Below are 21149 nucleotides of genomic sequence, written 5' to 3'. Positions count from 1 at the left end.
CCCCAAATACCTAGCTTAAACCCCGTCTGCTCCAGGATATCCTGATCATTAACTCTTACAGAACTTTAGTTATAAATCACAAATGAGCACCCCCTTCAACAGTGCCTTTTTCATACTTCTGTTCTGTATATCTTCATTCCCTCACCGAGGCTAAACTCTCAAAGAGCAGGGACCAGGTTACACACCTCTGGAACCCCCAAAGGACCTCCCACTAGGTGGGTCTGCAATAGCTGCTCAACAGTGCCAGCTGAGGGGCCATCCTATCACTGTTAAAGAAACCAGTAGTCAAGGTACGACACTAGACTCTCTGATTGTAAAGTAAATTACCTCCATTCTTCTCCCTCACATACACAAATCTATAAACATAAACTTTTCATTCAAGAGCATCATCCAAATTTAACATAAGGAAAGCTTAGCTAACTCTCTGATTTTCTTTTACCTGAATCAGAAATAGTTACAGCCATGTTTCCCTTTGATGCAGACTTAAGTGATCACAGGTACTGTCATCTTAGGGACCTCTAGGTGGTCCCAGTTCTATACTTCCACTAACAGACATTCTCCATGGTTATTAAGCTTCCTCACTTTTCAACACATAGTATTATGTTACTTCCTCACCTTTCCAACCAAATTTCCAGGAAACATCTGGAATAATATCAGCGAGTTGGTGTTTGATCAAAACGACATCCTCTGCTTTACTCATTTGGAAGTGACTAATTTCAACCCTTAGGTCTGAAGTGAACATAGATGGATGGATATGATTCAGGACTTTGCTAACACTCACCACTAGAGATGCAACGGACACATTATACCACCAATGAAAGCCCCAAAACTGTGCTCACCTCCTCTGCCTGAGCGCCCTGCTGGCTATTGCTCAGTACTGTGAGTGCTGGTCTCTGTTTTGCAATAATCCTGGGTAATTACTGACTATTCAAAGTGAATCCCAAAGTTCTTCAAACAGAATTTCAAACTGTTTATTTTTTGAGACAGGGTCTTGCTCTGTCGCACAGGCTGGAGTGGAGATAGCTTACCGCAACCTCTTCTCACCTCCCAAGTAGCTGGGAATACAGGCACACACCTCCATGCCTGGATTTTTTTTTTTTTTTTTTTTTTTTTTTTTTTTTTTTTTTCTTTTTTGGTCTTTTTTATAGAGATGAGGTTTCACCATGTTGCCCAGGCTGGTCTTGAACTCCTGGTCTCAAGCAATCCGCCTGCCTTGGCCTCCCAAAGTGCTGGGATTATAGGCATAAGCCATGTCACCTGCCAAACTCAGTTTATTTTTAAATGAATGCTCCAAAACACTGGTTCTCACCTGGTTACATATTAGAATCACCTACAGCACCTTCATAAATAACAATACCCAACATCCCACCGCCCCAACCCTATCACCCTTCAAAGATTTTGATCTAATCGGTTTGGAGTGAGACCCAGACATCGGTCTTTTCTTAACAGCACCTCAGCTATACTGAATGAATTAAGCTATCATTGTTAAATATTTTAGGTATACAGCATTGTGACTATATTTTTCAAAAAGACTGAGTCATTCATTTGTGGAATTACTGGTAAAATTCAAAATAAGGTCTCCATTTAATTGTTAGTAATTTCCTGGCAATCACTGTACGAAGCTTATGTAAAGTGTTAACTTTAGGGCAAGCTGCATGGGGCAGGGTATATAGGCACTCTCAAATTATTTCTGTGACTTTTCTCTAAGTCTAAAATTAATTCAAATTTAAAAGTTATTTTTAAAAAGAATCCTTCACTTTTAAAGATATATGCTTAAATATTTATGAATGAAATCATGTCTGGGGATTTACTATAAAATACGCAGTTGGGGGTGGCAGGGAGTAGGGATACAGATGAAACAGGAGTATTTGCAAGTTGATGATTATAGTGGCTGGTAATGAGTACATGAAGGCTCACTGTGTTACTCTGTCTTCTTTTACTCTGTCTTCTTCAGTATATGTGTAAAATTACCCCTCATATATACAGGGGGAAAAAATTTGAGTAATTTCAACATGTAGCCAGGGCTGAGAAACACTCCTCTAAAGTCTTGAAAATGTGGTATAATAGAAGCTCTGTCTGGTATTTCCATCTACAAAACACTTTGCCCAGCTCTCTGATATACAACTAGTCAGTTAATCTCTCTGTACCACACTTTGCTAAACTGCAAAACAACAGATATGGATTAGAGGGCTTTTTGTTGTCGTCGTTATTGTTTTGTTTTTTTTTTTTTTTTGAGATGAAATCTGGCTCTGTCGCCCTGGTTGAAGTGCAGTGACATGATCTGGGCTCACTGTAACCTCCACCTTCCGGGTTCAAGTGATACTTGTGCCTCAGCCTCCCAACTAGCTGGGACTACTGGCATGCACCACCACATCTGGCTAATTTTTATATTTTTAGTAGAGACGGGGTTTCACAAAGTTGGCCAGCCTGGTCTTGAACTTAGAGGACTTTTTAAAAAGAATAAACATCAAAAAGCCAATTCATTATTACTCCAAGATCTCATCCCTGAGCATTAATGTCATAGTTAATTAACTTCTAGCACAACAGTAAAAAATGGTAAAGTCTGGCTGGGGGCAGTGGCTCACACCCATAATCCCAGTGCTTTGGGAGGCTGAGGCAGGAGGATCACTTGAGCTCAGGAGTTTGAAAACATCCTGGACAACATAGTCAGGCATGATGGCATACACCTGTAGTCCTAAGCTAATCAGGAAGCTGAGGTTGGAGAATCGCTTCTGCCCAGCAGTTCAAGGTTGCAGTGAGCTATGAATGTATCACTAAACACCAACCTCAGTGACTGTATGAGACTCTGTCTCTAAAAAAATTAAAAAGGTAGGCCGGGCGCGGTGGCTCAAGCCTGTAATCCCAGCACTTTGGGAGGCCGAGACAGGCGGATCACGAAGTCAGGAGATCGAGACCATCCTGGCTAACCCGATGAAACCCTGTCTCTACTAAAAAACACAAAAAACTAGCCGGGTGAGGTGGCGGGCACCTGTGGTCCCAGCTACTCGGGAGGCTGAGGCAGGAGAATGGCGTGAACCCGGGAGGCGGAGCTTGCAGTGAGCTGAGATCCGGCCACTGCACTCCAGCCTGGGCCACAGAGCCAGACTCCATCTCAAAAAAAAAAATTAAAAAAAAATAAAAAATAAAAAAAATTAAAAAGGTGAAGTCTTATGTCTACAATAGCATTTCCCAAAGAATGTTCTAAAATCACTACTTTATGGGACGTTAATAGATGTTCACTAAGATAAATGTTCTGAGGTCAAATAAGTTTCAAAAGTCTGGCTTTCTTTACTGCAAGACTCCTAAGAACTTTAAGTGAAATAATATGCTTTGTGATTTTACAAGCGGTGGTGAGGGAATATGCAAAATGTCTGACCTTCTTTACACGGAACTAGTTTTGTAGAATTTATTTTAGAAATAGTGCTTAAGACCACTGGTTCCCACATCCCAGCTAACAGAGGGTGGCATCAGTATCATATGGTAACCTTATGTATTAGTCTGTTCTCACATTGCTCATAAAGACATACAGAAGACTGGGTAATTTATAAAGGAAAGAGGTTTAATTGACTCACAGTTCCACATGGCTGGGGAGGCGTCACAATCATGGTGGAAGGTGAAGAAAGAGCAGAGTCACATCTTACATGGCAGCAGGCAAGAGAGCTTGTGTAGGGGAACTCCCCATCAGATCGCATGAGACTTATTCACTATCATGAGAACAGCATGGGAAAGAGCCCCCCGCAGGATTCAATTACCTCCCGCCGGGTCCCTCCCATGACATGTGGGAATTACAGAAGCTACAATTCAAGAGGAGATTTGGGTGAGGACACAGCCAAACCATATTATCTTACTAAAATAATGATTCACAGACCACACCTAGACATACTGGGAGGAGAGGAGAACTAAGTATTAAAACAAAAACCCACATGATGCCAATGAATAGTCATGTTTGGAAATTTAAGCTTGGTAGACCATAATATAGTAAAATAAGTTTATAATATCTGCAAAGCCACATCAATGAAAAGCAATATCAAAGGTCATGTTTAATAGTTTTCCAAATAATAGTATTTAACCCATGAGAGAAGAGTATACGCATGCAACATTTTATGAAAGCTAAGTACTAAAATGTTGGAGACGTTGGCAAATTTAAATCTGTCAATACAACTAATGACTACTTTGTAGTCTCAAGGATGTACTACCTCCATTGCTAAATAAAAATTATTAATCTGCAGTGATTCTTGCCCCATCACTTGTTTCTCCATGTCTATCATCTTCTCTCACCAGAGTTAAAGGGCCATGTTGTTAAACAAATCTGGGAGTGCCATTCACGTAAGTGGTTTCTCCAATAAACAGCTCCTAACATTTCCTTGATATTACAGTACATCGAGGTGTCAGAAATATAAAGCTTTTCTTGACTAAAAACTTTGGAAAATGTATTCACTTATTCCTTTGTGCCCCTAGAACTGTGCTGTGCAGCAGCTGGTCAATGACACATTTAAGTGCTTAAAGGAAGTACCTATTTACTGCGATTGATAATTATACAACATTTGTAGCATGCTCTTCAGTTTACTAAGTACTTTCACATGAATTACATTGCTTCTTTCCTTTAAAAACTTTGCGGGTTAAATAGGCGTAATTGTTTCCATAAAACCATTAAGAATCACTGGAGCTTTTCGTATCAAGACTCCTGCTTTGAAAGAAATTATAATGTACTGGGAAACAAAATATAAATTACACACAGGAAACGATTACAGTCAATTCAAAGATAGAATGGTGGCTAGAGCAAATTAGTATGGCAAGACTTTACACAAACTAATAATAGCTAACACTTACTGAGCAATCTGTCACTCAACCCTTGGGGTAAGTTACTACTATTAGCCCCATTTTTCACATGAGGAAACTGAGACAAAGAGAAAGAAGTTAAATAACTTGGCCAAGCAAATCGGTGGTGATCACAATTCAAACTCTAAATTAGCCCAGCTCTGTGGACCACTATTTTCATCATCACATTTTACTGCTAGGAAAAAGCAATCTCCTCAAAGCAATAGTGACAAATGTCAAGTCTTAAGATGGCATCCAGAGTTGCAGAGAATCATAATAACCAGTCAGCAATGTTATTCTCCCGGAGCACATTACCTCTTTGATACGTTTAACCAAAGCATTCTGGTCAAAAGCAACAGCCTCTGCACACTGATGCAGGTGATCTTGATATCGGAGGCAGAGCTGCAACACCTGCTGAGAGTCCAGTTTCTCCAATTTGGCATTTGTTGGGGAAGTCTGGCCACTCAATAGCCCTTCAAAGGAGAAAAAAATGAAATTAAATTAAAATTACTGCTAGTAACTTGTGAATAAAGTAGTTTAATAAGTTCACTGAAGACAGGGTAAGACTTCAATTTAATCTTCCATCTTTTGCTATATGTTAATGACAATCGTTGCAATTATTATTTATGGAGCATCTGTTATGTGCCAAGCACTTTCACTAACTGCTTCCTGTGCACTATTTTTCATATTCACAACTGCCCTGGAAAGTGAGGTATTATTAGCTCCATTTACACACAGGAGGAAGCCAAGACACAGAGAAGTTAAGTAACTTTCCAAAAGTCGCATAGCTAGTGAGTGGTTTCTCCAAGAACAGAGCCTCCTGACCTTATCACCTCACTTCAAGGTACTAGGAATATAAATCCCTTATTAATTGAAAATGTGGGCCGGGCGCAGCGGCTCACGCCTGTAATCCCAGCACTCTGGGAGGCCAAGATGGGCGGATCACGAGGTCAGGAGATTGAGACCATCCTAACACGGTGAAACCGTCTCTACTAAAAATACAAAAATTAGCCGGGTGCGGTGGCGGGCGCCTGTAGTCCCAGCTACACAGGAGGCTGAGGCAGGAGAATGGCGTGAACCCGGGAGGCGGAGCTTGCAGTGAGTGGAGATCCGGCCACTGCACTCCAGCCTGGGCGACAGAGCGAGACTCCGTCTCAAAAAAAAAAAAAAAAAAAAAAAAGAAAAGAAAATGTGTGAATATAATTTTTTAAAATAATTAAAATGGTTTTCTGAAAAACTGAGAAAAAGAAATCAAATGTATACAGAAACTGCTAGGAGACGCTAAAATGAAGACACTTAACAAGTAAACAGACTTGTCAGCTAACAGGCCAGAAACTCATTCTTTACATTTTCTTTCAACACCAGTTTAGCCATGTAGCCATTAATCTCCCCTATATTTGCATAGAGGATTATTTTTTCATAGGTATGTAGCAGGGCAATTAATAGCATTTGCAGGAGAAGAAATCAATTGAACAGGCCAAATGATACCCACATTCACAAAGCAAAACCCAGTCTAGAAATTAAGCCTATAGCTTTCTGCCAAAGAAACAATTCTCAATTATCAGAACCCCTACACTCTCAAAAATTACCAAGGACCCCAAAGAGCTTTTATGTGAGTTATATCTTTTGATATTCACCTCTAAAAATTAAAACTGAGAACATCCTTAAATATTCTGTCATTTAAATAAAATGAAAACCCCTTTATACATTAACAAAAATAACATTTTAAGGAAAATATTCTTCCAAAACAAAAAAGTGAAATGATGCCACTGGTTTATTTTTTAAAATGTCTTTTTAATGTCTGCCTTAATAGAAAACAGCTGGAATCTCATAGCTGCTTCTGCATTTAATCTGTTGCTATTTCACATCACTGAGCCTCTGGAAAACTCCACTGGACACTTGTGTAAGAGAATGAGCATGATTTGCAAATAACATCTAAGTATTATTACGAAACTAGTTTTGACTTCAGAGATTCCCCAGCAGGGTCCTGGGGATCCCAGGGATCCCCCTACCATATGCCAGGCCACTCTGTCTCACAGCAGAGCCAACGCTACAGCATAAGGAACACAGAATACATATGACAGTAGGTCATGTGCAGGGCACAGCAAAGCTCTTTTTTTTTCTTTTTGAGATAGAGTCTTGCTCTGTTGCCCATCTGGAGTGCAGTGGCGCGATCTCAGTTCACTGCAACCTTGACCTCCTGGACCCAAGCAATCTTCCTACCTCAGCCTCCAGAGTAGCTGAGACCACAGGCATTTGTTACCACACCCAGCTAGTTTTTGTATTTTTAGTAGAGATGGGGTTTTGCTGCCCAGGTTGGTCTCAAACTTCTGGGCTCAAGCGATCCTCCCGCCCCAGTGTGAGCCACCTCACCTGGCCAAAGCTCATCTTGGGAACCCTTCCCCACTGTCCCCAACCACCAACATCCACCCCACACTGTTCTGATATATTAGAGCTGAAGCCTGTATTCTTTCCCTTCAGACAGGCTGTATGAAGGGCTACCCAGCTGGGCTGTCCCTGAGAATCCTGGGAAATGCTGGTCGATGCTCTCAGATCTTCTGAGACAGAGCAGAGTACAGGGCTGGAGCCCAAGGCACTGCTAGGCTCCTCCACATTCCACTGCTCAGCTGCTGCACTGCAAGTCCTAACACAGGACAGCACCAGTTACTTGAACTGAACCTGCTTCCAGGCAGTATGTTTTGGTGAATCCAGTATTAGCAGAAATTGGGACTTTTTTATTGAAATTTTTATTGAGATCCTATGTACAGGATCCCGTGCCCCCTTTACCCAATTTCCCTCAATGGTAACATCTTGTAAAACTATAGTGCAATATCACAACCAGGATACTGACATAGATATAATCCATAGATATAATCTGATCTTATTCAGATTTCCTACCCATCCCTCCCTTTTTCGGTTTAGAGATGGTATCTCCCTTTGTTGCTGAGGCTGGCCTCAAACTCCTGAGCTCAAGAGATCCTCCCACCTCGGCCTCCCAAGTAGCTGGGACTACCGGAGTACGCCGCTGCACCTGGGCGGATTTCCTTTTTTTTTTTTGAGACACGGTCTTGCTCTGTCTTCCAGTCTGGAGCACAGTGGAATGATCTCCTCAGCTCACTGCAACCTTGTTCAAGCAATTTTCACACCTCAGGCTCCTGAGTAGCTGGGATCACAGGCATGTGCCACCATTCCTGCCTAATTTTTGTATTTTTTAGTAGAGACAGGGTTTCACCATGTTGGCCAGGCTGATCTCAAACTCCTGACCTAAGGTGATCCGCCTGCCTCAGCCTTCCAAAGTGCTGGGATTACAGGCATGAGCTACTGTGCCCGGCCCAGATTTCCTCATTTTATTTGCACTCATTTGTGTCTGTATTTAGTTCTGTACAACTTTTCCCCGTACACAGGTTCATTACTCACCACTATGGTCAGATGCTGAAAAGTTCCATCACCACAAAGATTTCTTGTGCTGCTTTTATAACTAGACCTACCCCACTCTTTCTCTCATCCCCCTTTCCATCTTTAAAACACTGTCAACCATTAATCCGTTCACCATTTCTAACATTTTGTCCTTTCAAAAGTGTTATATAAATGAAATAATACATCATGTAAGCTTTTGGGATATAAAACTTTAGAGATTTGCCTATGTTGTTGATATATCAATGGTTAATTCTTTTTTAATTCTGAGTAGTATTCCATGGTATATGTGTATCAGAGTTTGTTTCACCATTCACCCACTGGAGGACATCTGGGCTGTTTCCAGTTCGGGGCTATTACAAGCAAGTCTGCTGTGAGCAGTCATGCACAGGTTTTTGTGTAAACAGAAGTTTTCATTTCTCTGGGATAAATGCCCAAGAATGCAACTGCTGGGTCATATGGTAATTTCATGTTTAGTTTTATAAGAAACTGTCAGTTTCCCAGAGTGCCTGTACCAAGAAAATGGGAATTCTATAGACCACTAAAATCTCTTAACAAAACTATCAAGGGCTATCCTATCACTGACGAGAAATACATTTCCAGGAACGCAAACTTGGGGGAAGATACCAAAAGTGTTTTGCTGTCAATCCGAAATTGAAAGAGGAAAAGAGGAAGGAGGCACCATGGAAAAAGGAATGAATGATTGTGTGCCATTAATAGTGGACCAGGATAACACAAAAGCCATAAAGGAAACAGTGATAAATTCAACAATACAAAAAGCAAGACTCCTCATGACAACAAATACAAGTTAAAATTTAAAATGCAAAAAGAATACCCCAAATCTGGGGAAAATTAAAAACCTGCAGATACCCCAGGAAGCCTTTTTCCTCCTATTGTGATAACTCATATGACATAGGGTAAACTTCCTAATATATAAAGAGTGCCTAGAAATTGGCAAATAAGGCTGGGCACGGTGGTTCACACCTGTAATCCCAGCACTTTGGGAGGCTGAGGCAGGCAGATCACCTGAGGTCAGGAGTTCAAGACCAGCCTGGCCAACACGGTGAAACCCCACCTCTACTAAAAATACAAAAAGTAGCTGGGCGTGGTGGCATGCACCTGCAGTCCCAGCTACTTGGGAGGCTGAGGCAGAAGAATCTCTTGAACCCAGAAGGCAAAGGCTGAAGTGAGCCAAGATCGGGACTCCATCAAAGGAAAGGAAAGGAGGGGAAAGGGGAAAGGGGAAAGGGGAAAAGGGAAAAGGGAAAAGGGAAGGGAAAGGGAAAAGGGAAAGGGAAAAGGAAAAGGAAAAGGAAAGGAAAAAGAAAGTAAAAGAAAAGAAATTGGCAAATTAAAAATTAGCAAAAGGGCCGGGAGTGGTAGCTCACGCCTGTAATCCCAGCACTTTGGGAGGCCAAAGCACGAGGTCAGGAGATTGAGACCATCCTGGCTAACACGGTGAAACCCCGTCTCTACTAAAAATACAAAAAATTAGCCGGGCGTGGTGGTGGGTGCCTGTAGTCCCAGCTACTCGGGAGGCTGAGGCAGGAGAATGGCGCAAACCCAGAAGGCGGAGCTTGCAGTGAGCCGAGATCATACCACTGCACTCCAGCCTGGGCAACACAGCAAGACTCCATCTCAAAAAAAAAAAATTTTCTCTAAGGTGATTAAAGTGGTATAACAAACGGTGAGCTGGCTGAAGACAGGGACCACATTTCACTTATCTTTTATCTCATGTCTAGTATAGCACCTGGTACATAAAAGGTTCTTAACTAGGGTAAGAGTATGCAGTTCTATTGCTGGAATTCCAAGGAAAGCATAAGTCTAGGAAGATATTAGGAGGAAAAAGGCTTCTCTGTAGGCTGCATATATGCCTAAGAGTGAGTCCTTGTCTCAGTCTGGACTCATGCTCTTCTAACATGCATGAGGAAGCTCTTCCGCGCTTCAGAAGACTATTGGGAGCCTGAATTGCAGAATGAGGTGGAGGAAGGCTACAGGGCCACCCCAAGCTGCCAGGTGGCTCAAGCAGAGGGCCCAGAAGCCAACCTTAGCTCACAAAACAAAACTCTCACTTCTACCTCTTGAGAAAAAGGTGGAGGGTGAGGGAAATGAGCGAAGTAGGAGGGGGATTTTGAGAAGGCTGCCAGGTCTAACAGGCACACTAGGGTGTTCAAATTCAGTTGCCTAGCCAACTTCAAAATCAAAGGAATTACACTTTAAGTCATTCTTATAAATCACAATTGCATCCTCCCTCCAACCATCTAAAAACAAAACCCAGGTGCATGAGTCTATCCTCAGAATGTGCTTCCTTGACTCATAGGAATCTCTATAAACCCACCGCAAATCGTGCCCCAGGTCATAGAAGGAGCAAGACAGGACAGAGAAAATAAGAAGATGGGCCACATTTTCCATTCCTGAAGCAACAAAGTTGTGGCAACCCAGGCAAATTCTAGAGGCATTGGATACAATGTTTTCCCATCACCCTCTTGTGCCAGGAAACCATCTCCCTCCAGTATTGATAGCTACGCCTCTCCTGCATCTTCTGAAAGTAGAGAGAAGGACAGAAAGCTGGGTAAATTTAGAGATGGTAAATTTTGTCATTTTTAGGAGACCACAAACTGCCAGCCCTCTGAAGTCTTTCATTCTTTTTTTTTTTTTTTTTTTGAGACGGAGTCTCACTCTGTCGCCCAGGCTGGAGTGCAGTGGCCGGATCTCAGCTCACTGCAAGCTCCGCCTCCTGGGTTCACGCCATTCTCCTGCCTCAGCCTCCCGAGTAGCTGGGACTACAGGCGCCCGCCACCTCGCCCGGCTACGTTTTTGTATTTTTTAGTAGAGACGGGGTTTCACCGGGTTAGCCAGGATGGTCTCGATCTCCTGACCTCGTGATCCGCCCGTCTCGGCCTCCCAAAGTGCTGGGATTACAGGCTTGAGCCACCGCGCCCGGCCACTGAAGTCTTTCATTCTCAACGCACATTAAGATTTTTAAAATTTTTGGAACGCTTTCAATGAGTTGTACACTTGCCTCTTTGCTCAGTCCCCACCATCTCCCTCCCGTCTAATGCCCGGCAGCTCCACTCACCCATATTACCCGCCTGGCCTCTGCGGGCCTCTGGATTTATACTCCTATTTTAATTATTTCCTACCAACTCCAATAATTACCTGAACCCTTACCATTAATAGAGAATGAACCACATACCACCCTTGAAATTATTTTTCGTATAGTTTTATAAATGTTATTTATACTTAGGATTTTTCTGCTTTACCTTTTATTATGAAAATTTTTAAATGTAGAAAAGTAGGGAAAAAATGTATACCCAAATACGCACCATCTAGATTCAACAACTAATATTTTGTCATATCCACTTCATCTCACTATATAATTTTTTTCTTTTACTGAGCCATTAAAAAAAACCGTAACATCATGACACTTCATTCCTAATATTCCATAAAGAAGAATGTTGATCCACGTACTTATGGTTAGTTTTTCATGTTAAAGAGAAGAAGTGTCTAAATTACATGTTCCTTACAGTTAAGGAACAGGAGCATTGCCTTCAGTTTTCTACTTCTTTAGTTTAACATGGTGATGCACCCAAAGATGTTTATTGAGTTAAAAACCTGATCTAACAGATTCCATATATTAAGGGTTAGGTTTGCAAATGGTAAATACTGGAGATATTTCCTAAGATCCTGTTTAAACCACTTTGTTTATAAAAGAACGAGGAGTAGGCTCCAGGGAGTGAGTGAAGACCAAGACTGAATATTCCACAGATCCAGCAAACTACCATCTGTACCCACCTCTTTGTGTAAAGTGTTGACTGGAAAAATCATCAGGGTTAGCAGTGTGGGAAATATTTTGCTAAGTGATCTTTTTCATTCTGAAATGTCAGGTGGGAGGAAACCCCCAGTTTTTCTATAGCACAGTGCAGAGCCACATAATACCAAACCGAATTCCTTAAGTCTGAGAGGCTTAGATACTTCTAGGACTAGAAATCCGTATTACAAATAGTGGGGCACATAACAAGCTCCATTTCCTGCTACAGAATCCAGGAAGTAGAAATTAAATATAACTTTGACAAAAGTTACTGTGAAGGTACAATTAAACATCAGATTCTGAAAAAAGAAATTCCCCTGTATGGACTGAATGTTTGTGTTCCCCCAAATTTCCTGTGTTGAAATCCTAATCCCCAGTGTAATGGTATTAGGAGGTGGGGACCTCAAAGGGTGAGTATATCATGAATGTGGAGGCTTCATGAATGGGACTAGTGTCACTAGAAGAAGAGACATGAGAGCCTCCCCTCACTCTTTCTGTTCCCGGCCATGTGAGGACACAGCAAGAAGATGGCCATCTACAAACCAGGGAGCAGGTCCTCGGCAGAGGCAAATCTGCCGGCACCTTGACCTTGGATTTCTCAGCCACCAGAATTATCAGAGATAAATGCTTGTTGTTTAAGCCACCCAGTATATGGTATTCTGTTATAGCAGCCCAAACTGACTATGATACCCCCAAAACTAGTAAGAAATTTATTTTCAAGTCTACTGGTCATAGCATATTTCAAAGATAAAAGCACTTAAGCTATGTGTATCCTTTACTTAAACTCTAGTTTCCAAAGGCACTCCCTTCTCTTCTTAAAGAAAGGGAAAGTCTAAAAACATCTTCCCAACTTAGAATTTTGTGATGTGCGTTAGTGATTGATTCCTTCAGGATACTTAGAAAAAGGGTGCTTTCTAAGGCTGATTCCTTTCGAACTTTTGTCCCCACTCTGTCACCTCAGAGGAGTACTAACATCGAAGGGGCAATGGCAAACATCGTTGCTTTGGTTAAACCATGTGGCAGAAGAAACTGCAAGTGCAGAACAAGCCCCATGTAAGACACTCACCCACCACAACGTTTGGTGAGGACACAAACATTTCTCCCAGGACCTCCAAAGCCCACCAGAGGGCAAGAAAGAGGAACTTTTTAATGGAGGCAGCATGGAAAAAGCTGAATTCAGCTCCTCTATTTATTAGCTGCGTGCATCTGGACAATTTATCTTACAGCTTTGAGCCTCAATTTTCTCATATGTAAAAGCAAGATAATAATCACGTCTCTTCTAGGGTTTGCCTAGCACACAATAGGATTTTGATAAAACTCTGTTCCCTTTATTCTTGCATTTCTTAAGTCTCAGAGATGTAAAGGGTTCAAGGGAATTTGTGGTAAGCAATGAAAAGCACTTCATCCTTCTATGTTAGGCACCCATTTGGCCATGGCCAGTGGCCCTAATTTATGGTACCAAAGAAGAACAGAGGATGTCACACCCAAAAGTAGACACAGCATTTCCAAAGGTCATCAGCATCCACAAACAACACACCTCAGTGTCTTTGTGGAATCCTGTTCACTGCTATAAAATTAGCATTTCACAATGTCTACGTTTTCCTCTCAAATAATTAAGTAAAATGGAGTAGGCTGTAGTTACCAACTACTTCATAGGCAGAGGTGAGAGGATTGCTTAAGCCTAGAAGTTCAAAGCCAGCCTGGGCAATACAGCAAGATTCTGTCTCTTATTAAGTAAATTTTCAACTGCTCATCCACCCTAACAATTTTACAGGCTTGCTCTCTGTTTGAACTTACCAGACTAGGGAAGAGAGACAGCATGGTATAAAGAAAAAGTTTGGAGTCAGGTAGACCTGGAATTGGAATCCAAGGATTGCCATTTACTACCTGTGTGATGTTGAGGGAGTCTAAATTTAACTTCCCTTAATTCAAATCCTTCATCTATAAGTGTGACATGTATTAAAGGAGTATTACAGGAATTATATAAAGTTATGCCTACCACAGCACCTAGCACAGAGGAGGCACACAATTCGTATTAATTTCCTCACTGTTCCAAAGTCCCCAGTCACCAACTGTAGTAGTCAATTAAGCAGGCTTTCAAAACCTGGCTGTATGACTGGCCTATCCTACCTCTGTAAGCATTTACCAGGCACACACTACTATGTACTAGCATGGTAGGAAATAGCAAAGAAATGATCTCACTCCTCAAGCAGATTACCAGAAGAAGCAGGAGTTATTTATAAGGAAGGCAAACAAGAAAAGGAGCTAAAATTAAAAAGATAAAACAACAAACCACCCAATTGGGCAAAGGACTTAAATAGACATGTCTCCAAAGAAGATATACAGATTGCCAACAAGCACATGAAGGATGCTCGAAATCACTAATCATGAGGGAAATATAAAACACAACGAGATACCACTTAATCATTAGGATGGCTATTATCCAAACAACAGAAAATAACAAGTGTTGGCAAGGATGTTCTCCATATCCTTGGAACCCTTGTGCACTGCTGGTAAGAACGTAAAATGGTGCACCTGCTGGGGAAAACAGTATGGGTGTTCCTAAAAAAAGGAACTATAGAGGGAATTTGGGGAAGACTGGTAGGAAGCACCAGGAATTTGTCTTCCCAACTAAATAATTGCACTGGTGCACTCCGTCTGATGTAACTATTTTGTAGCTCTAGAGTCTATTGAAGGCTTGCAACATCCAGAGGAAGGCCTGGATGATAAATTATAATTACTTTCAGTCAATTTCAGCTGTCATCATAATAGCACCTACCCATCCCAAAGCTCCCAGCCCCACTGCAGGCAGCTATGCACTTATTCCTGGAGTGGCTTCCACACAGTTTGTGGGAGACAGTGGGGGAGAAAAGGACCCTGTCCTCTAAATATGGATCTATGCTCGGATCAATGACGGCTGCTTCTGATGACAAAGGTGCAGACAGACAGACAGCAGTCACCGTCGTTACACCTCCACCACACTGCTGCAAGGTCCTCCCACTCATGCTGAAGTGACTTCCAGAGGATTAAAAGGGGCAGCATCTTTTTTCCCCTCCTTCACTTTTTTCTTTTTCCCTCTCTGGGAGCCGGACATTAAAGACCAGGATATTCAAAAGCAACCATATATATAGGGGAAATTAGAAAGTTGCTATGCATGCCCAGGGAAAAGCACAGGCTCAGAAAAGATCTGAGGAGACCTAACATGTATACCTCAGGCTGATTCTTGGCACAGACACATCCTGTAACAATCAAAAACCAAAAATAAACCCAAAAAACAGCAAACCCAGGGAATAGGGAGAATCTGTTTCCAGAGTTACCATATTATAGGATTTAAATGTCCAATTAAAAAAAAAATCAAAAGTCATACAAAGAAACAGAAAAGTATGGCTCATTCAAAGAAAAAATACAAACCAACAGATATTGTCCCTGAAAAAAGATAATGGCAAATCTACTAGACAAAGACTTTAAAACAACTGTCTTAAAGATGCTCAAAGAGCTAAAGAAGACATAGAGAAAGCCAAGAAAACAATGTATAAACAAAGGGAAAATATCAGTAAAGAGACAGAAAATCTAAAAAGAAATGAAAAATACGTTCTGGAGCTGAAATAACTGATAGAAAAAACTCACAGCAGGGATTCAAAGGCAGATTTGAGCAGGCAGAAGGAAGAATGAGTGAATAATGAAGGACAGTGAATATTATCTAGTCTGAGGAACAGAAATAAAAAAGATTAAGGAAAAGTGAACTGATCTAAGGGATTGATGAGACACCATCAAGTGGATAACCATATGCGTTGTGGGAGTCCCAAAAGGAAAACAGAAAGAGAAAGAGAAAGAGAAAACATCTGAAGAAACAGTGGCAAAACACATCCCAAATCTGATGAAAGAGATGAATATAAATATCCAAGAAGCTCAACAAACTCAAAATAGGATTCAGAGACCCACACCAGGACACATTATAACCAACCTTTAGAAAGAGCCAGGCGCAGTGGCTCACGCCTGTAATCCAAGCACTTTGGGAGGCCAAGGTGGGCAGATCACTTGATGTCAAGAGTTTGAGACCAGCCTGGACAACATGGCGAAACCCCATCTCTACAAAAAAATATAAAAATTAGCCAGGCATGGTGGCAGATGCTTGTAGTCCCAGCTACTTGGGAGGCTAAGGCAGGAGGATCATTTGAGTCTGGGATGCAGAGGTTGCAGTGAGCTGAGATTGCATTACTGCACTCTAGCCTGGGTGACAGAATGAGACTCTGTCTCAAAAAACAAACAAAAAGACAAAGAGAAATTTGAAAGCATCAAAAGAAAACCAACTTTTGGTTTTGATCATATAAAAGGGAACCTTAATAAGATTATCAACAGATTTCTCATCAGAAACCTAGGGGGCCATAAGGTGGTAAACTGCTAAAAGAAAAAAAAAAAAAAAAAAAAAACCTGTCAAGCAAGAATTTTATATCCAGTAAAACTATCCTTTAAAAGTGAGGGAGAAAGTAAGACAGTATCAGTCAGGGAAAAAAAAAAAAAAAAAGCAGAGGGAGTTTCTTAACACTAGACCTGCTCTGCAAGAAATGCTAAAGGGAGTCCGCAGGTTGAAATGAAAGCACACTATACAGTCCAATGAAGAAATAAAGATCTCAATGAAGGTAAATATATGGCAAATTATAAAAGCCCATGTATTGCTCACGCCTGTAATCCCAGCACTTTGGGAGACCAAGGCGGGCGGATCACGAGGTCAAGAGATTGAGACCATCCTGGCTAACACGGTGAAACCCCGTCTCTACTAAAAATACAAAAAAATTAGCCGGGCGTGGTGGCAGATGCCTGTAGTCCCAGCTACTAGGCAGGCTGAGGCATGAGAATGGCATGAACCCCGGGAGGCGGAGTTTGCCATGAGCCGAGATCGTGCCACTGCACTCCAGCCTGGGTGACAGAGCAAGACTCCGTCTCAAAAAAGCCCATGTATTTACATGGGTAAAGCTACAAACTCTACTTTTGGCTTTCTACATTGTTTAAGAGACTGATACATTTAAAAAAATTAGTCTAAAAGCTAATGTTATTGTAACTTTAGTTCATAACTCCGTATTTTGTTTTTTTTTTTAACATAATTTGAGAGATTACTACATTAAAAAAGTATTAGTTTATATTTTGGACACACCCTGTATAAAGATACTATCTTGTGACATTAATGACTGAAAGGGATGGAAACCAAGCTGGAAAGGAGCAGAGTTTTTCTATGCTATGAAAGTTAAGCTGTCACTGCTCTGCCTATGGAGGCCATTCCTTATTCTTTTACTTTTTTTTTTTTCCTTTTGAGATGAAGACTCACTCTGTCACCCAGGCTGGAGTGCAGTGGCACAATCTCGGCTCACTGCAACCTCCGCCTCCTGCATTCAAACAATTCTCCTGCCTCAGCCTTCCAAGTAGCTGAGACTACAGACATGTGCCACCACGCCTGGCTAATTTTTGTATTTTCAGTAGAGATGGGGTTTCACCATGTTGGTCAGGCTGGTCTTGAACGCCTGACCTCGGGTGATCTGCCTGCCTAGGCCTTCCAAAGTGCTGGCATTACATGCGTGAGCCACTGCGCCCGGCCTCCTTCACTTTCTTCATAAACTTGTTCTCACTTAAAAAAAAAAAAAAGAAAAGAAAGCTAAGCTGGTATAAATTCAAATTATTGTGTTACAACTTTAGGATCTTACCTATAATCCTCATGATAAGTACAAAGAAAACAGCTGTATAAGCACTAAATGCCCACAACAGAGAGCAGGAAAGATCCAAAATCGACACCCCAACATCACAATTAAAAGAAGCAAGAGCAAACAAATTCAAAAGCTAGCAGAAGGCAGCCGGGCCCGGTGGCTCACGCCTGTAATCCCAGCACTTTGGGAGGCCGAGGTGGGAGGGTCACAAGGTCAGGAGACCGAGACCATCCTGGCTAACATGGTGAACTCCCGTCCCTACTAAAAAAAAAAAATACAAACAATTAGCTGGGCATGGTGGCGGGCACCTGTAGTCCAAGCTACTAGGGAGGCTGAGGCAGGAGAATGGAGTGAACCCAGGAGGCGGAGCTTGCAGTGAGCCGAGATAGCACCTCTGCACTCCAGCCTGGGCGACAGAGCGAGACTCTGTCTCAAAAAAAAAAAAAAAGCTAGCAGAAGGCAAGAAATACCTAATATCAGGGCAGAACTGAAACAGACAGAGACACAAAAACTCTTCAAAAAATCAATGAATACAGGAGCTGGTTTTTTGGAAAGATCAACAAAATTGATAGACCGTTAGCAAGACAAAGAAGAAAAGAGAGAAGAATCAAATAGATGCAATAAAAAATGATAAAGGGGATATCATCACCAATCCCACAGAAACACAAACTACCATCAGAGAATACTATAAACATCTCTACACAAATAAACTAGAAAATCTAGAAGAAATGGATAAATTCCTGGACACATATACCCTCCCAAGACTAAACCAGGAAGAAGCTGAATCTCTGAATAGACCAATAACAGGCTCTGAAATTGAGGCAATAATTAATAGCCTACCAACCAAAAAAAGTGCAGGACCAGACAGATTCACAGCTGAATTCTACCAGAGGTACAAAGAGGAGCTGGTACCATTCCTTCTGAAACTATTCCAATCAATAGAAAAAGAGAGAATCCTCCCTAACTCATTTTATGAGGCCAACATCATCCTGATACAAAAGCCTGGCAGAGACACAACAAAAAAAGAATTTTAGACCAATATCCCTGATGAACATTGATGTGAAAATCCTCAACAAAATACTAGCAAACCAAATCCAGCAGCACATCAAAAAGCTTATCCACCATGATCAAGTTGGCTTCATCCCTGGGATGCAAGGCTGGTTCAGCATACGCAATCAATAAATGTAATCCATCATATAAACAGAACCAAAGACAAAAACCACATGATTATCTCAATAGATGCAGAAAAGGCCTTTGACAAAATTCAACAGCCCTTCATGATAAAAACTCTCAATAAACTGGGTACTGATGGAATGTATCTCAAAACAATAAGAGCTATTAATGACAAACCCACAACTAGTATCATATTGAATGGCCAAAAACTGGAAGCATTCCCTTTGAAAACCGGCACAAGACAAGGATGCCCTCTCTCACCACCCCTATTCAACATAGTGTTGGAAGTTCTGGCCAGGGCAATCAGGCAAGAGAAAGAAATAAAGGGGATTCAGTTAGGAAATGAGGAAGTCAAATTGTCCCTGTTTGCAGATGACATGATTGTACATTTAGAAAACCCCATCGTCTCAGCCCCAAATCTCCTTAAGCTGATAAGCAACTTCAGCAGTCTCAGGATACAAAATCCATGTGCAAAAATCACAACCATTCCTATACACCATTAACAAACAGAGAGTCAAATCATGAGTGAACACCCATTCACAATTGCTTCAAAGAGAATAAAATACCTAGGAATCCAACTTACAAGGGATGCGAAGGACCTCTTCAAGGAGAACTACAAACCACTGCTCAATGAAATAACGAAATAAAAGAGGACATAAACAAATGGAAGAATATTCCATGCTCATGGATAGGAAGAATCAATATCGTGAAAATGGTCATAACTTCCCACAGTAATTTATAGATTCAATGCCATCCCCATAAAGCTACCAATGACTTTCTTCACAGAATTGGAAATAACTACTTTAAAGTTCATATGGAACCAAAAAAGAGCCCGCATTGCCAAGACAATCCTAAGCCAAAAGAACAAAGCTGGAGGCACCATGCTACCTGACTTCAACTATACTACAAGGCTACAGTAACCAAAACAGCATGGTACTGGTACCAAAACAGATATACAGACCAATGGTACAGAACGGAAGCCTCAGAAATAACATCATACAACTACAACCATCTGATCTTTGACAAACCTAACAAAAACAAGAAATGGGGAAAGGATTCCCTATTTAATAAATAGTGCTGGGAAAATTGGCTAGTCATACATAGAAAGCTGAAAATGGATCTCTTCCTTACACCTTATAGAAAAATTAATTCAAAATGGATTAAAGACTTAAATTTTAGACCTAAAACCATAAAAACCCTAGAAGAAAACCTAGGCAATACCATTCAGGACATAGGCATGGGCAAGGACTTCATGTCTAAAACACCAAAAGCAATGGCAACAAAAGCCAAAATAGACAAATGAGATCTAATTAAACTAAAGAGCTTCTGCACAGCAAAAGAAACTACCATCAGAGTGAACAGGCAACCTACAGAATAGGAGAAAATTTTTGCAATCTACTCATCTGACAAAGCGCTAATATCCAGAATCTACAAAGAACTCAAACAAATTTACAAGAAAAAAACAAACAACCCCATCAAAAAGTGGGCAAAAGATATGAACAGATACTTCTTAAAAGAAGACATCTATGCAGCCAACAGACACATGAAAAAATGCTCATCATCACTAGTCATCAGAGAAATGCAAATCAAAACCACAATGAGATACCATCTCATGCCAATTAGAGTGGCAATCATTAAAAAGTCAGGAAACAACAGATGCTGGAGAGGATGTGGAGAAACAGGAACACTTTTACATTGTTGGTGGGACTCTAACCTAGTTCAACCATTGTGGAAGACAGTGTGGCAATTCCTCAAGGATCTAGAACTAGAAATACCATTTGACCCAGCAATCCCATTACTGGGTATATACCCAAAGGATTATAAATCATGCTGCTATAAAGACACATGCACACATATGTTTATTACAGCACTATTCACAATAGCAACGACTTGGAACCAACCCAAATGTCCATCAATGATAGACTGGATTAAGAAAATGTGGCACATATATACCATGGAATACTATGCAGCCATAAAAAATGATGAGTTCGCCGAGGCGGGCGGATCACGAGGTCAGGAGATCGAGACCATCCTGGCTAACTCGGTGAAACCCCGTCTCTACTAAAAATACAAAAAACTAGCCGGGCGAGGTGGCGGGCGCCTGTAGTCCCAGCTACTCGGGAGGCTGAGGTGGGAGAATGGCGTGAACCCAGGAGGCGGAGCTTGCAGTGAGCTGAGATCCGCCCACCGCCCTCCAGCCTGGGCGACAGAGCGAGACTCCGTCTCAAAAAAAAAAA

The 21149-nt window shown here is 41.4% G+C and overlaps 1 protein-coding gene across 2 annotated transcripts in view; it reads right to left on the bottom strand.

Annotated features, from left to right (window-relative positions):
- The window catches only part of BORCS5 (BLOC-1 related complex subunit 5), a 108762-nt gene that overhangs the window by 26096 nt on the left and 61517 nt on the right, over positions 1-21149 (bottom strand). For both annotated transcript variants that reach the window (XM_010371001.2, XM_010371000.2), the window contains exon 3: positions 5134-5291. In XM_010371001.2, the coding sequence (XP_010369303.1) occupies positions 5134-5291 (158 nt within the window). The remainder of the gene's footprint in view (positions 1-5133; positions 5292-21149) is intronic.

Source organism: Rhinopithecus roxellana, chromosome 10, assembly GCF_007565055.1.
Source record: "Rhinopithecus roxellana isolate Shanxi Qingling chromosome 10, ASM756505v1, whole genome shotgun sequence".
NCBI lineage: Eukaryota > Metazoa > Chordata > Mammalia > Primates > Cercopithecidae > Rhinopithecus > Rhinopithecus roxellana.
The sequence above is the reverse complement of the archived record's forward strand: the minus strand, read 5'-3'. Positions and strand labels throughout refer to the sequence as shown.